Source organism: Phocoena phocoena, chromosome 6, assembly GCF_963924675.1.
Source record: "Phocoena phocoena chromosome 6, mPhoPho1.1, whole genome shotgun sequence".
In the NCBI taxonomy this organism is placed as follows: Eukaryota; Metazoa; Chordata; class Mammalia; order Artiodactyla; family Phocoenidae; genus Phocoena; species Phocoena phocoena.
The window spans coordinates 84,942,719-84,959,643 of record NC_089224.1 but is presented as its reverse complement, the minus strand read 5'-3'; the positions used below and the strand labels follow the sequence as shown (position 1 = coordinate 84,959,643).

Genomic DNA, 16,925 nt, shown 5'->3' with positions numbered 1-16,925 from the left:
CCAGTGCAGGGGACACAGTTTCAATCCCTGGTCCAGGAAGATTCCACATGCCGCAGAGCAACTAAGCCTGTGAGCCACAACTACTGAAGCCCATGTGCCTAGAGCCCGTGCTCCGCAACAAGAGAAGCCACTGCAATGAGAAGCCCGCGCACCACAACGAAGAGTAGACCCCACTCGCCGCAACTAGAGAAAGCCCACGCGCAGCAACAGACACAACACAGCCAAAAACAAAAAAAAAAAAACGGAAAAAACCAATCAGCTCATCCCTACCATACCCAAGGCCACAAAACATTTTTGAAGGAGGTGGAGAAGGAAGGATAACCAATACAAATTAGGAACAGTAACTTCAAAAAATGATTGGAATATCTGAGCTAGATTTTTTTTTAAGTTGAAATGTACTCTGCAAGAAAATATTCTCAACTGGGTATGCTGTGTATGCCCCTAGATTTGCTGATGACATCCTCCTTTAGGAAGACAGATGAAAGTGAAAGGCCTCACTCATCAAAATTACAGAGAAATGGAGTATTACAGTAATTTTTTTGCCACCAAGGACTCCTTTCACTTGTTCATTTTATTTATTTATTTACTTTGGCCGTGCTGTGTGGCTTGCAGGATCTTAGTTCCCCAACCAGGGATTGAACCCAGTCCCACAGCAGTAAAAGCACCGAGTCCTAACCACTGGACCGCCAGGGAATTCCCTCACCTCGTTTTATTTATTTTTCTTTTTTTGGAGTATAATTGCTTTACAGTGCTGTGTTAGTTTCTGCCATACAATGAAGTGAATCAGCTATATGTATACCTATATCCCCTCCCTCTTGGACCTCCCTCCCACCCCCACTCCACATCCCACCCGTCTAGGTCGTCACAGAGCACCACGCTGAGCTTCCTGTGCTTTATAGCGTGTTTCCACTAGCTATTTATTTTACGCATGGTAATGCAGATAGGTCAGTCCTAATCTCCCATTTCATCCCACCCCTCCCTTTCCCCCCGTGTCCACATGTCCGTTCTCTATGTCTACATCTCTATTCCTGCCCTGCAAATAGGTTCATCTGTACAATTTTTCTAGATTCCACATAAATGTGTTAATATATAATGTTTGTTTTTCTCTTTCTGGCTTACTTCACTCTGTATGACAGACTCTAGGCCCATCCATATCTCTACAAATGACCCAGTTTCATTCCTTTTTATGGTTGAGTAATGTTACATTGTATATATGTACATCTTCTTTAGCCATTCATCTGTTGTTGGACATTTAGGTTGTTTCCATGTCCTGGCTATTATAAATAGTGCTGCAATGAACATTGGGGTACATGTGTCCTTTTGAATTATGGTTTTCTCAGGGTATATGCCCAGTAGTGGGATTGCTGGGTCATATGGTAGTTCTATTTTTAGCTTTTTAAGGAACCTCCATACTGTTCTCCACAGTGGCTATTTCAATTTACATTCCCACCAGCAGTGCAAGAGGGTTCCCTTTTCTCCACACCCTCTCCACTTGCTCATTTTTAACTGTTACCTACTGTGATGGCTAATTTTATGTTTCAACTCTACTAGACTAAAGGATGTCGGTGAAACATTGTCTTTGGGTGTGTCTGTTGAGGGTGTTTCTGAAAGAGATTTGTATTTAAGTCCTTAGACTGAGTAAAGAAGATTGCCCTCAACCATGCTGATTTGATTATCCAATTTGTTGAGGGCCTGAATCAAAAATGAATGAGGTCAAATTCGTTCTCTGCCCAAGTGGGGTATGCATCTTCTGTCCTTGGACATCAACGCTTCTGGTTCTTAAGCTCCTTTGGACTCAGATTGAATTACATCATTGGCTTTCAGTTTTCCAGCTTATGAACAGCATACCATGGGACTTCTTGTACTCCATAATCACATGAGCCAATTCTTATTATCTATCTATCTATCTATCCATCCATCCATCCTATTGGTTTATTGGTTCTGCTTCTCTGGAGAACCCCAAAAGATATACTAATTAATATTTTTTTGCTTCATCTACTTTAACCCTAATTTTCTTTCAAAATTGTTCCATGTGTTAATTCACATAAGGAATTTGAGTAATGCCATTAAAAGTTCAGTCTTTTACTTTAGTGGGGCCCTAAACAAAACCCCACAATCCCGCCTCAAGTTTTTGTTTGGTTCTCTCTTCCATTGTCCGTAATTGCTACTCCAAATTTTCCTATTGACAAGGCTCCCAACTCTACCCCTCATGGTGGCCACCCCTCTCCTTCTCTGACTCTCAAAACATGAATTTGACTATTTTTTGGAAATGGGTCATCTCAAGTGTATTCTATTTCTTCCCCTTCCCCCAGACACTAAATCTGTCCTCTTTCCTTTTCTCGCAAATGGGAGGAAGAAAGCCTCCATAGTAAATCCTTCCATTAGTGCTAAAATTCATTTTTGCTTATCTAATAACTAAATTTCCATTTGCTCTCCTTTATCTTCAACTTCTCCCTCAACTGGCTATCTATTCAGAATGGAAAAATACTTTTTTTCTTTAATCTTGATCTATATCCCTCCTCATATTCACAATCTACTTTTTATTCCCTTTTACAGACCAGTAAAATTAAGTAAGACGAATAATCAAAAAAGGATTGCCATTTTTTTTTAACTAAAGACATACATTCAACAGGCCAAAATTACTATTATTTCATGAAAGGACTTTTTTATTTTAAAAGGGGGGCATTATTTCAGAAAAAGATTAAGTTCTTGAATCAACTTAGCTTTTTTTTTTTTTTTTTTTTTTTTGCGGTACGCGGGCCTAGGCTCCAGACGCGCGGGCTCAGCCGCCATGGCTCAGGGGCCTAGCCGCTCCGCGGCATGTGGGATCTTCCCAGACCGGGGCATGAACCCACGTCCCCTGCATTGGCAGGTGGATTCCCAACCACTGCGACACCAGGGAAGCCCTCAATTTAGCTTTTTTACAAAGCTACTCTATTGTCCTTGTTTTTACCATTTGAATGTAGAATAGTAAACTTTTCACCATGAATTGATAGTATTTGAGAATTGATGATCTACACTCTTCAGACACCGTTTAAGCCCCTGAAAACTGGCCCTTCCCAATTTCAGAAGCTGTTCTTATAGTACTCATTAATGACTTTCTAATAATCCAATCTAAAGGACACTCTTCAACCTTTCTTTGATGTCTCTGCAGCACTCTTCTAGGTCACTTTCCTAGTTATCACTATGTACTGGGTTTTTGATACTTCTGGCTGTTCCTGTCTCCTTTGAATCTTGCCAATCCACTAAACAAGAGTGGGCCTCAGGATTCCATCCCTGGATTTCTTTTCTTGCTTTATTCTTTCCTTAAATCTTACTTAATTCAGTTCTGTGTCTAAACACGTGAATTCCTAAATCAATTTCTAACCTAGATCTTCCCTGTGCACCATGTCCACATCTCCAATTATCTTCAGACGTGTCTGTCTCACAGATAAGCCAAACATTGCACGCTCAAAAACTTTAGTAATTAATTCCTTACTCCATACCAGGTGCACTGTCCTCCCCCACCCTTTTAGTAAGAATACCAACCACCCAAACCCACCTTGAATCTTTACTTTTTCACCTTCCTCATCCAATTAGCAATCAGGTTTTACTCTGTATTTCTCAAGTTCATCTCCTTTCATTCCCACTGCCTTAAAGACACCACAATCTCTCAATAGTACTACTCTAAGAGACTCTTGAAGTTAACATGGAAACCACAGGCCCTTGAATGCTTACTTTGTGCAACTTCCTGAGGATAAGACCCCCAGATCTTAAAAAGGTCAAGAGCCAATTTTTTCCCTCCTATTCACTTCCACATTGTTTCCTGAGTTAAAGTGGAGGCACCACAAGATGTGTGTTGTGTAGTATTTGGAAAGGTACACAAGGGAAGAATCTGGGGTACCAGTAATATTTAAGCTGGGTAGCAGTTATATAGAGGTTTAGTTGTGAAAATCCACTGCGCTATATTCTTAAAATGCGTCCTTTTCTTATACACACCATACTTACCTACAAGGAAAACATTACCACAGGATTTCAGGAGAAATCAAGTCCTATCTCTATAGCACTATAACTCTTGTTTATGGGCACCTTACCTCCTGCCACATTCCCATCACCAAGCAATCAGTTCACTCTGTAGCTGCCAGATCCTCTCACAACTTCGTCTTCAGACAGTATTCATCTTTCCTGGTACTTGTCTTACAGCCTCATCTTAGGCATTATTTCCTCTTGAAAGATTTTTCTCCTTCCCTCATCTTCTGGCACTTCATATCCCTCTCTAAAGTCCTCTGCACATTTCTATCTTTTTCTTGTAAAACAGCAGTGTATACTGCAGTGTACTTGCTTTAAGAAAAAAAAAAACACCTTTTTTGGCTATGATTTTTACAGCCAATGAATTGTATACATAAGCAAGAACTGTTTCGCTGTTACTGGAGTTTGGAGCTGTCACTCCAGATTCACATTCAAGGATGTTAAAAATTACATACTTTTAGGAATATCTCAAATGACCATGGCCCCAAATTACAGTCAGGTCAACAGCCAGAACTTCTGCTCAGCAAGACAATCATACGATACAGTGCAATTTCAGCAAAAAGCAGAGAAATGTTTTCGTGTGCATGCAGTGAAAACATATACTTTGTGTTAGGTTTTTCAAAACACAGGATTCCATCTCTGGATTTCTAAGAACCTCATTATTAGTTGTGACTCTGGGCTGGGGAACCACTGGTGCAGAACAAGTAAAACAGGGAGATTTAGGGCAGGAGGATAATTTTATTGAAAAATTAAGTGCATTATCAGCTACCTTTTGTACTATTCACTGAGTTACAAACTCTGTTTTAAAAAGTTAACTGTATGGTAACTGTGAGTAATTAATTTGAATAAGGAAGTGTACAGAGAGGTGTATTTCTACACATACCATAACATCCACATTTATGTGTGCATGCACACACACATACGCACATACTCAGAGACGGGAAGATGAAAGTTTGGAGGTGATGTTTAGAATGTCTAGGTTATAGTTGAAAGTGAGGTCTTTTGCTTAAACTATTAGGAAATTAGAATTACCGAGTCCTGGCGATTTGGAATTATATACTCAGGAACTAAAGAACCTGGATTTAACCTTAATTGAACTATCCCAGAAAAGGTAACAAGTCAGAGGTAGAACAAGTGAGAGCAGTTTCCTTTAAATCCTTGATTCTAACCTTTAAATGCTGTAATATATTTGACAGGATAGATTTTACACTAGAGTAACAAATAACTCTTACACAAAGCAAAAAACAAAACAGGTTTAATGATTAGAAGAGCTGAATACGTTTATAATAACCATTAACTAAGGAAGCCCTAGAACCAGAAATAAGGATTTTAAAATTGCATGCAAAGTCTAGTTACCATAAAAATCAAAGCAATACCAAAATATCTCAGCTTCCTAGCATAGATTCCAGGTCTTTTTATTTCCAACTCTTGGTAATCAAAATATTTACACTTTCACATGCTACTGGTAATGGAGGAATAAGATTTAATTTGTCTAGGACTACAAATATCTTTCACAGATTGGAGGACACAAAAAGAACAGTGTCTTCCTCCACCTTTTTGGGCCCATCTTGGGAAAAAAGAAAAGGCACTCCCAAAGGCTCCTTGGTAACACCTTTGCTAGGTTTGTTAATTACATAATCTGTACATTTACTTAATATGTAAAATTAATGGTCCACTCATTTTACAGATCTGGGAATCACATGGCATTGGAACTGCCTTTAACCCACATGCCAACAACTGGATTAGACAATGACAAAAGCTTTGGGTGCCAGTTTTTTAAAAAATGGGGGGTTTGTTTCCTTGAAAACTTAAGCATATGCTTAATTATTGGACTTGGCATGCATAGCCAAACATGTCATGGAACTGAAAGAACCACCATATATTATGGTGCCAGAGGACTCTGAGCAATTATACTAGTTTTCTAACATCAGCTGCTTCCAACTCCCTTATGCCAATGTAACTTTGTTCTTCTCCCTTTATTAATTATAACTAAGTGCTCTGAACCTGGGTTTAACCTCTCTGCTGAAAGATTTGTAAAAGAAAGATGCTTAAATTACTGAGTCCTTCTCTATGATCGTCAAAACAAAGAGTAATGGAAATCAACTGCCTGTGGGCAGCTGCCTATTATTCACAGAACCTTTAGAAACCATTTGCCTGAGGCCAAAGAGAACCTGCTTTATCTAAATCTTGACTCACGTTGAGCCATACTGAAACTGCACTTGGGTAGCTGGTCTCAAGTCAAACCAAGCTTAAGTATTTCTCTATGTTTACTGCATCCATGTAGTGTGCAATTTTTGATGCTGAATAAGAGATATATGGCAATCGAAGGCTTCCCCACAAGCATCACATTCGTGGGTTTCTTGAATTTTCACCTCTGCATGGATCTTCTGATGGTTGACAAGGCTGCGCTGTTGACTGAAACTTTTGTCGCACTTCTCACACTTATAAGGTTTTTCTCCTGTATGTATTCTCTGATGCTGAATAAGGCCTGAGTTCCGGCTAAAGGCCTTCCCACATTCATCACATTTATGGGGTTTATTACCTGTGTGAACACCCTGATGTCGAATAAGATTACAGAGTTGACTAAAACTTTTGCCACACTGTCTGCACAGATAGGGTCTCTCACCAGTGTGGATTCTCTGGTGTTCAATAAGAAATGAGCTCCGACTGAAGCTTTTCCCACATACAGTACATAGGTAGGGCTTTTCACCAGTGTGGATTCTTTGATGTTGTACAAGATGAGCACTGACACTAAAAGTTTTCCCACATTCATCACATTTATAAGATTTTTCCTTAGGGTAGACTTCCTGCTGTATAATAAGATTGCAATTTGGATCAAAACTTTCCTCGGTTTCACTGTATGAATAAGTCTTCTCTCTGGTGTGGATTCTCTGATGCTGAATAAGACCTGAGCTTCTACTAAAGGCTTTTCCACATTCCTCACATTTATGGGGTTTGTCCCCTGTGTGAATTCTCTGATGACGAGTAAGGTTGCAAAGTTGACTGAAGCTTTTCCCACACTCTTTGCACTGATAAGGTCTTTCACCTGTATGGATCCTCTGATGTTCAATAAGGAATGAGCTCCGACTGAAGCTTTTTCCACATTCAATACAAAGAAAAGGCTTCTCACCAGTGTGGATTTTTTGGTGTTGTATAAGGTATGTACTTAATCTAAAGGCTTTCCCACATTCACCACATTTATGGGGTCTTTCCCCAGTGTGAATTCTCTGATGTTCAACAAGTAATGAATTTCGACTAAAGCTTTTCTTACATTTGGTACAGTGATAGGGTTTCTCACCAGTGTGAGTTCTCTGATGTTCAATCAGGTGTGATTTCCAACTGAAGGCTTTCCCACAGTCACTACATTTATGGGGTTTCTCACCTGTGTGAATCCTTTGATGTTTAACAAGGCTTCTTCTCTGGCTGAAGCTCTGTTTACATTGGTTACACTGATAGGGTCTCTCTCCAGTGTGGATTCTCTGATGTCTAATAAGGGTTGAGCTCACACTAAAGGTTTTTCCACAGTAATTACACTCATAGGGCCTTTCCCCAGTGTGGATTCTCTGATGTTCAATAACAAATGAACTGCGACTGAAACTTTTCCCACATTCATTACATTGAAAAGGTTTTTCTCCCGTATGGACCCTTTGATGTTGAATGAAATGAGCCTTGCGGACAAAACCCTTTCCACATTCTTCACATTTATGACATTTCTCTTCTGAATTTTGTCTCTTACGGATAATGCTAGTGTTTCCTCTGAACATTCTTTGTTCCTGGGTCAAAGATTCCCTTGGTATTTCCCATAAGAAGATTCCTCTCTGTTTATCTAACCTACCAACAAGTTCAAAGGTTTCTCTACCCATAGGATCCTGGTCAATTTCACTTTTGATTCTTGTAACTATTACACCCTGTGGTTCCACTTCTTCCTCAATTTCCTCAATTTCTTGTTTCACAGTTGGCTCCTCATCCTTATCTCTGTTCAAAACATCTGGAATGATAAATGGAAAATAGAAACATCAGCCTAGCTCTTGCCAGCAAGGAGAAACTGTCAGAAAAATAAGATAATTAAGATAAATGATCTACTATGTGCATAAAATGTAGTTTACTACATCACAGCATCCTTGTGATGGTTACATTAGTTCATATACATAAAGCATTTATAACTACCTGGCAAACAGTACAAGCTATATAAATATTTAGTATTAGTTATCTGATAAAATGAAATGTTTTTCTTGGAGAAAGGGTATGAAAAGAGTGTTTACGAGGCACAAAATGCATCAGCAGAAGAAAGGAGGAAGGGCTGATAAATCAACAGCGAATTATGCAAGGTAAGATGGGCAAACAAAGAAGTAAAACAAGTAGTGGCAGGATAAACTAGCCTATTAAGGAAGAAAGGATAACATGGGAAGAAAACAGTCGGTTCAGGAAAATTTAGGATGAGGTAGCACTATGGGAATGTGAATAAACCAAATAACTGACAGAAAAGAACACATAAAATGATGCTGAGAAGGATAAAAGACAAAAACCAGGGGAAACAACAATTCACTCATTAATAAGAATTTATTTATTGTGATCAAAAGCATTCCAGGCATTGTATAATGAGTTAGGATTTAGAGATAAGGCAAGAAGCCCCCTACCAAATGGAATGGGTGACAAGTACAAATGGGGAAAGAATATAATATGGTAAAGAAAATATTAAGTAAAATAGCTCCTACATCAAGAGACAAATGGCTTTTAAAAAACTGGGTTGAAGTGAAATAGACTCTATGATATAGAAAAACAGGAAAAAACCAAAAGGAACATGGTTAGAGCTAATGGAAGAAACTAAGAAAAAGAACAGTCTGTGGTAGCTTATGACTTCACCTACCACAAATACTACATTCTTCAAGTATACATAATTCTCATGGCTTTAAAGATATAAGACACAAGTTGGAACCATCTATTTCTAACTGAGATTCTGCATGACATCTGAGAAATGATAATCTTGCATGTGTTGGAAGAAAGATAACATAATGGTCTATGATATAACAGAGCAGCATAGAGGACACTTAAGTCTGCCTCTGACGACTATCCTGATTTTCTGTCTCTTGCTGTCTGTTGGATAACTCCATGAGAAGATTGTATCACCACCAAATTTATATTTGGCCCTAAACAATTTCCCTTTTTAGACTTCCTCTTTTCTTTCAATTTTCTAGTCTTCTAACTGTGGAGTCATCTTTGAAGTTTCTTTTCACTTCAGTCATTATTTTATTCCAAAAAAACTTCTTATTTCCCTAAGAAACTTTATTTCTGCCTAAGTCTACTTACAGTGCTCTCTCTCAAATTCACTTTCAGTACACTGTGTTTTCTTTCACTCAATGAAAAAGTATGAGAGAACTCCCTCACCATTCTACCTCCTACCTATAAAATTACCTTCAGTGGTACATGAAGATATATCCCATTCTTACCCAAAGCTAATTCATCTACTCTCTCCTGATCCCATTTGCCTCTGGGCACTTGTTCAGTTATTACCATTTCTTCCTCTTTCTTCAATCTGTATTCTCCATTGACACCTTCCTACCAACATACAAATATATCCAACTTTATCCTGAAACCTGAAATCCTTTTCTAGGTGAAATCCAAGCTTTGAAAAAAATCTTAACACTGTACCTCTCCGTTTCCTATGTTTTCAATGACCAACCTCTTCCCATTCAATCTATTCTACAACCTACTATAAAATCTGATTTCTGTTTCCAGAATCTAGAGAAACTTCTCATTAAATCACCAATGACTTTCAAATAACAAATACAATGGGCATTTTTAGTCCTTATTTTACTCAGCAGCATCTGATACTGTGGACTATTCCTGTTTCTTGACACTGTTTTTGTTCCTGTGCTATTATATTCTAGGTCCCTACCTACTTCTTTTCTTTGCCCTTTTCTAATACATTTCTCTCATGTATTTTTCTTCCTTTGTCAACTGTTTAAGGTTATTGTTACCCATGTTTACATCCTTATCTTGCTCTATATACACACCCTCTGAATACTGCCACTTAAATGTCTCAAAAAGAGCTCACAATTAACATGACCATCATCATTTGCTGTCATGTCTGTCCCCACCTCTAATCATCTTCCCTTGAGAGGCATCATCATCCATCACATTAAAGTCCCAAAGCAGGAAATCATCCTAGATTTCTCCCTTTTTCTTACCATTAATCAATCACCAAAATCAATGATTCTACTCTTTAGCATTTGCCTTCTCTCTCTGTTTTCCTTGGATTATTGCAAAAGCCATCTAATAATCCTTGGCTCTTGTCTTTAGGCTGTATCTATTTCACTGAATCCAGAGAGATCTTCATAAAATGGAATTCTAATCATGTCACCACTTATAGATTCACTAGCACTCCATTATCTCTAAAATCAAATCAAATCCCTTTACACAATGATGCTCAGCACTTCATGAGGTCTCTTAAGCTTTAATTCACCCTCCTACCCAAGCTCTCACACTTCAAGTGGGCAAATTGCTCGTGCTTTAGTCTTTTATGCCATTTCTTGGCATAACTCATTTATGAAATGTCCACCAACATTGTTTACTTGGGCAACTCTTGGTTTCTCTTTAAGATTCAATGCAAAGCAACCATAAGGCCTTCACTTAGTCCAATAGATGATTTAAGCGCTCTGTTTTTGATCACCAGCCCTTGTCCATGACTGCATTATAGTATTATTACACTGTACTTTTAACTTTCTCTTTTCCATTGGATTGTAAGTTCTTTTTGAGAAGGTAAAGTTTCTTCATAATGCTTACCCAGTGGATATTGTTCCAGGGTTTTACTCAAAGGAATAATACAAAATTACATTATTCACAGATGATATGAATGCCTACCCAAAATTCCTAAAAGAATTAAATGAAATATAATAGTGATAACAGGACTGACATATAAAACAAATACTGGTTCTTACCACCAAGAATAACCAGTTAGTAAATATTATAGAAAAATAAAATATACTTTTCATGATAATAAAACCCATAAAACCTAGGAATGTATCTACAAGAAATGCAAGATTCATAAAAATAATCCATACAATTTTTCTAAAGGACATAGACAATTAAATAGAGTCAACCAAATTGCTAAAGAGAGTCAACATTATAAGGATCTTATTTCTTCCCAAACCAACCAACAAACCTAACTGTATTCCAACAAAAATCCCACAAGCCAGTTAAAAAACCCCAAGTAATCTAAATTTCAACCAGAAGAATGCAGAAAACTAGTTAAGTACAGTTGACCCTTGAACAACACGAGGGTTAGGGGCACTGACCCTCCACACTGTTGAAAATCCATATATAACTTTACAGTTGGCCCTCCATATCCATGGTTCTGTACCCGCGGATTCAACCAACCACAGACTGTGTAGTACTGTACTACGTATTTAGTGAAAAATAATAATGTATAAGAGAACTCAAGCATTTCAAATCCGTGTTGTTCAAAGGTCAACTGTATACCCTGAAAGAGAATATAAGTGACTTAATCTTACCAGACATGAAATATAATGTATTGCTGAAGTAAATATAACAGAGAGGCACAAGCATGAAAACAAATAGGTCAAACAGAAAGACAGGTAAAATAAGTGAGTCTAGGCTTCCACACATGGCAGCTTAGAAATGACTAGCCATTAGACCTGGGCTTGGTAGCTATAACCACCTTCTGAGGTATCTGCCGTGCTTGTATGTTCCCATCGTCTGGTCATAGCTAATTTTTCTAGAGTACCCAGTTGCATCTCAGTTTTCTAGGTAAAAGAATGAGAGAATGGGGAAGGACTTGCATTCCTAGGCCTAGCACAGTGCTTTATAATTATTTACCGAATGAATGAGTAGTTGAACAAATAATTGGAAAGAGCCTATAATTAAAGGAGGAAAACTGAATTTAAGGTCTTACAGGTACAGCAATTCCCAATTCTGTCAAGGTCCAATCTGGCTCAAGTTGTCTGGAGATAAGTCATTAAAACCAAAGAAGTCTATTTCAGCTGAAAGAATTGAAAGATCAAGAACTAAGAGATCAAGCTGTCAGCTGTATCATCAATATAGTTCCTAAAGTTTTTAAAGAAAAATAGAAAGGATAGGTATGACTGAAAAGGCAAAATTACAAAGCTAGATGAGTTGTGTTAAGTAGAGCAACAGGATGAAGTGGAGGAAAACACTATAGTGGAATAGTTTTTAATAATTGTAATCTCTCATCAAGGGAGCACTCATCAAGGGGATGGATATAGAGTTTACAGAGGAGGATGAACAGGTTGTGAGGGGAGAAATAATAACTGATGAAAAGCTGTATTTCAGCTACAATAAAGAAGACAGCCTAAAAGTAGGAGATCACAGATGGGCTCACTGCCATTTTACAGTACTAGGCACAGGCAAGGCTGGGCATTTGCATGGTATTATCAACCAGGGCACCATATGGGTGGAAAAAGCTGTCAGTGACTCAGAGATACCATAGCTAAATGGAAAAAAATACCTAGCCTGACATGGCTGGAGACTGAAGTGGTATCCTGGAAATAACAGAAGAGGCTAGAAAGCTAGGCAGGGGCTGTATAACGAGGTGCTAGTATGCAGGACAAAAAATTAAGATTTTTATCCTTTAAGCTGTCAGAAATCACCAAAAGTTATAAGCAGTTAATAACACAAAATCACTTTGGTGGCAGTAAAAAGAACATATTAGAATAAAGGGAGACTGGAAGCACAGAGCTAGTTTACAGGCTAATGCAATAATTTTGTCAAAAGATATTGAGTCTTAAATTATATTCACTCAGTCACCCAAATATTTAAGAAGCATATAATACATGCCTGGCTCTGTGCTAAGTGCTGGAGAAATCAAATGAAAAAAAATACAGTTACTGTCCTCTTGAAGATCAGTCTATTTAGAGAAATAACATAATGATTATAGTACACTGAAATAAATTCAACAATGGAAGTGTATACAAGATACCACAGAGAAAGGAGTACTTAATTCTGAAGAGGAGGCCCTTGAGATCTTAGTGGATTATCTGAGTTATTTATGTGGTCTTCAAAAGGAGATGACTAAGAAGTTGGAGTTCAACAGAGAAGATAATGACAATGATGATGAAGATAACAGTTGACATTTATATTGTACTTACTACATGCTGGTCAGTGTCCTAAATGCTTTACATATATTAACTAAGTTAATGCTCATAATAATCCTAAGAGGTAAGTGCTATTACTATTTACATTTTATATTAAAAAAAAACAGGCACAGAAAGGTTAAGTCACAAGGCTAGTAAGTGGTGGAATCAGGATTTTTTACTTGGACAGTTAGGCTCCATACTGCCTCTCTTAAGTAGAGATTAAGATTTGGGACATACCATCACATAGCAGTAGCTGATGACCTGAGTGTAAATAAGGTCTGCCAAAGAAGGTATATAGTCTGAGAGGAAGTCTGAGAATGCAAGGCCATAGAAGGAAGCAATAAAAAGTTTCAAATATCTATAGAGAATTAAATACAGTCCAAAAAGAGTCTACTGCATTTGATAATTGGATTATTACACACCAATGTTAAACAACTGAGCAAGGTGTAGAGGCACAAAAAGGGGATTAGAGATAATGGGAGGTAAAGAAGTAGAGAACACACCTTAACTACTCTTACAAAAATCTGGCTGTGAAGCAAACAAGTAGTAGGTTACAGGGAGCTGCAAGAGAGACTGTGGCTCAAAGGAGAGCTCTAGAGCCACAAACATATCTATCATCAGAATAAAGGTACCAGGGGAGAAAGAATAGAGACTGAAACTATAAGAAAAAAAAGACTAATCAATTCTTGGAGAATGTGAGAAGACAGGCAACCTTAAGTGTGCAATGAAGGGCAGAAAACTTGAGAGTTCATGTGTGGTGGCCACTATCTTCTCTGTGAAACAGAAGGTGAGGTCCACCACTGAGTGATGCACCCAAGGAAAACTCTCTAAGTTTTTGGAATAGTCACTAAAAGGAACAGGGGCATGAGCAAATCAATGATAAAAAATTTGCTGAAATGTAAAAACCCAGTGGAGACTAGAAGAAAGAAAATCCATGTATATATACAGGGCACCAATCCGTATGGATAAAAAATTTCTCTTGCTGTGTTTAGCAACTCAGGTAGGAGAAAAGAAAAGGCAGATTTTATAATCAGTACAGGATTTGAAGTTTGCAGAATGGGTAGAACATAATGACAAGGTGGCAAGAGAGCATGCTGGTGATCATTTTATATATAGGTCCATGGATTAGATAAGGAGGTGAAGTCAGGAGGCAGTCGAGAGCCTGGGGGAAAAAAGAAGTCAAGGAACAGGAAAGATTAAGAATAAATAGGTTTGGACTTCCCTGGTGGCACAGTGGTTAAGACTCCGCCTGCCAATGCAGGGGACACGGGTTCGATCCCTGATCCAGGAAGATCCCACATGCCATGGAGCAACTAAGCCCATGTGCCACAACTGCTGAGCCTGTGATCTAGAGCCCACGAGCCACAACTACTGAACCCGTGTGCAACAACGACTGAAGCCCACACGCCTAGAGCCCGTGCTCCGCAACAAGAGAAGCCACCGCAATGAGAAGCCCACGCACTGCAACAGAGGAGTCCCTGCTCACCGCAACTAGAGAAAGCCCACCCACAGCAACGAAGACCCAATGCAAACAAAAATAAATAAATAAATAAATTTATTAAAGAAAAAAAAAGAATAGGTTTGGTAGGAAAAGTAGACAGGTAAGAATTTGCAGTAAGCTCCACGTGGGCAGAGATCATGTCTGTTTTGGTAACCCCTGTTTAGTTATAGTCAATAAACATCTACTGCCTGAATAAAAATAAGATATTGGTCAAAGTATAAGATATTGGGGTTTAAGATTTGCCTGTAATGACAAAATTGAGGGTAGGATCATTGATGTGAGGTGCTGAATAAAAATGGAAAGCAGGGTCCCTGAAGACAATATGGTCAAGATACAGTGAGGCTGAAATAATGACAGCATGATCGATGGTATGGGTTAGCAAAGAGAAGATTCTGAAATGTGACAAAATCTATGTGAGGAACCAAAAAAAGCTGACAGATGATAGTGAAAAGGAATTGAGAGGGTAGGGCAAGATAGCTGAGACCTCAAAAGAGAGAAACTGTGTTTGAAGGTGGAAAACGAATGCTTTGGGAACAGTACTGAAAAGTTAGGAGAACAATTATTTTTCCCTTTCAGCCTTGAGACAAAGGATGAGAGGAAGGAAGAGGATGTAGGAGAATAAGCAGCCCCTGCCAGAGAAGTGGTGTCCTTGGGAAAGTGCCAGGTTTCAGTTAAGGCCAGGAGGGGTAGGGAACATTATGTGAAGAGGAACAGGGGCTCCAGAAGGCAGAGTGAAAAGGGGTGGGAGGAAAGCAGTGGGAGGATGAGCCAGGAGGGAAAGTACAGAGCAATATGGGAATGAGATTACGAAGATAGGAAGCCAGAAAAGCTTGTATTTTGGTCATTGCAAGAACGGTAGGGATGAGAGTCATGGAAACAATTCATGGCTGAAACGTTTGAATCAGAACTTTGGAACAAATCAGTTTGGTACGGTGCTAGTTCAAGTGTTCTGATTCCTTATAGTTTCTTAGATATTTTCATCAGAGAAACAGCAGATTCTTACCCAGTGAGACCAGGTTTCCATAATTCTCCATCATGACATCTTTATACAGGCTTCTCTGAGCTGGATCCAGATAATCCCACTCCTCCTGGGTAAAAAACACAGCCACATCCTCAAATGTCAGCAACCCCTGAAACAGTATGATTTCTGTAGTCAGTTCTTGTCTCAAGGACAATTCTACCACTGAAAGTAGCAGAAACAATCACTTGTCAGGGCCCGGTAGGCTAGGAGGAACATGATACTAAGAGTTCCAAATGGGGCCCAATTCTGGGAACCGACAGAATTCAGACAAGCACATCAAATTAGAGGATAACTGAGCTGGATCTTTGTCCTCTGTAGTGAGGAACCTAAGGATAAGGCTTTCTGATTTACTCATTATGCCCTAATATTTGAATTTTAGTAAGCTGCCCCAAGGCCTTCCCCACTTTCCTGCGCCTTATTGCCCCACTCGATTCTCTACAAGCACTGCCTTGAGACCCGTTTCAATTCAGATTTCTCCAAGCGTCTACTTTGGGTCCAGGCATCTCGGCAGGTGTAGAAGACACAGGGGGGGATCAAAAAAGATACCTCACCTGTAAACACTCGTAAATGAAAACGATAGTTTGGAGCATTACCAATTTTCTTTAGCTGATTTATCAAGTCACTTTTGAAAAACGGAGCCAGTCGTCAGTTTGATCGCGAACGGCGCCCCAGTGTATCAGGGGGTACTTCACTGCACCGCGCTGGCCCTCAAGACCGCGACCCGAGAGGTGGGGGGGCGGTGGCGCGGCCTAGCTCGGGAACGGCGAGAGAACGGGGATACCCGGAGGGGCGACTTACCTTTGGCTCTGGCGGGGGGCTAGGCGAGGCCATCTCTCGAACAGAAAATCAGGGCAGGAATCCGGGGTGGCCGCACGAAAAGGAGCCTCTGGCAAGGCCTACCCGGCCGCTGAAGATTAGGCCCGAAGAAGGCGAGGCCTCCAGGCTGGATCTGGCCAGGTCCTGCCTCGGACCCCGAGCGGTCACGACCCCAGCAGCATGTCAGATGCGCTACTTGGCCGCCCCCACCCCGAAACCCCTCCCCTGCCTGGCTGCGCCGCTTTCAGGCCTCGCTAGAGCCTCCTCCCGGTTGCCAGTTCCTGCTGCTTTCAGCCAAAGAACGCTATGCTCGCCCGCCCCCGGACCAGAAGGCGTCACCCGGAACGTTCCCGGGGCGCCCCTCAACTACAACTCCCGTCATGCTACGAGAGAGCTCCTGGGTCCAGCCTCCCCCGGCAATGGCTACCGAACTACACTTCCCGGAGTGCAAAGGGTGAGGGAGCCG

The 16,925-nt window shown here is 39.8% G+C and overlaps 1 protein-coding gene across 3 annotated transcripts; it reads right to left on the bottom strand.

The window, feature by feature from the left end:
* Positions 1-5,247: 5,247 nt before the first annotated feature.
* Positions 5,248-16,631, bottom strand: ZNF189 (zinc finger protein 189). 3 transcript variants are annotated; one of them, XM_065878389.1, is made up of 3 exons: positions 16,442-16,631; positions 15,626-15,710; positions 5,248-7,996 (listed from the first exon to the last, which is right to left on the bottom strand). In XM_065878389.1, the coding sequence occupies exons 1-3, from the start codon at positions 16,472-16,474 to the stop codon at positions 6,276-6,278; spliced, it is 1,839 nt and encodes a 612-aa protein (XP_065734461.1). In that variant the 5' UTR covers positions 16,475-16,631; the 3' UTR covers positions 5,248-6,275. The 3 variants fall into 3 exon arrangements, with proteins under 3 accessions (XP_065734461.1, XP_065734460.1, XP_065734462.1); XM_065878388.1 differs by having other exon boundaries at positions 6,276-7,996; positions 15,626-15,752; positions 16,442-16,474; XM_065878390.1 differs by having other exon boundaries at positions 6,276-7,996; positions 15,626-15,707; positions 16,442-16,474.
* Between the last annotated feature and the right edge of the window lie 294 nt (positions 16,632-16,925).

Coding starts and splice junctions, on each gene's coding strand:
- ZNF189 (XM_065878388.1), bottom strand. CDS start 16,474: ATGGCCTCGCCTAGCCCCCCGCCAGAGCCAAAG. Junction 15,753..16,441: donor GCCCCCCGCCAGAGCCAAAG/GTAAGTCGCCCC, acceptor ATACTGTTTCAG/GGGTTGCTGACATTTGAGGA. Junction 7,997..15,625: donor TGGAAACCTGGTCTCACTGG/GTAAGAATCTGC, acceptor TTATCATTCCAG/ATGTTTTGAACAGAGATAAG.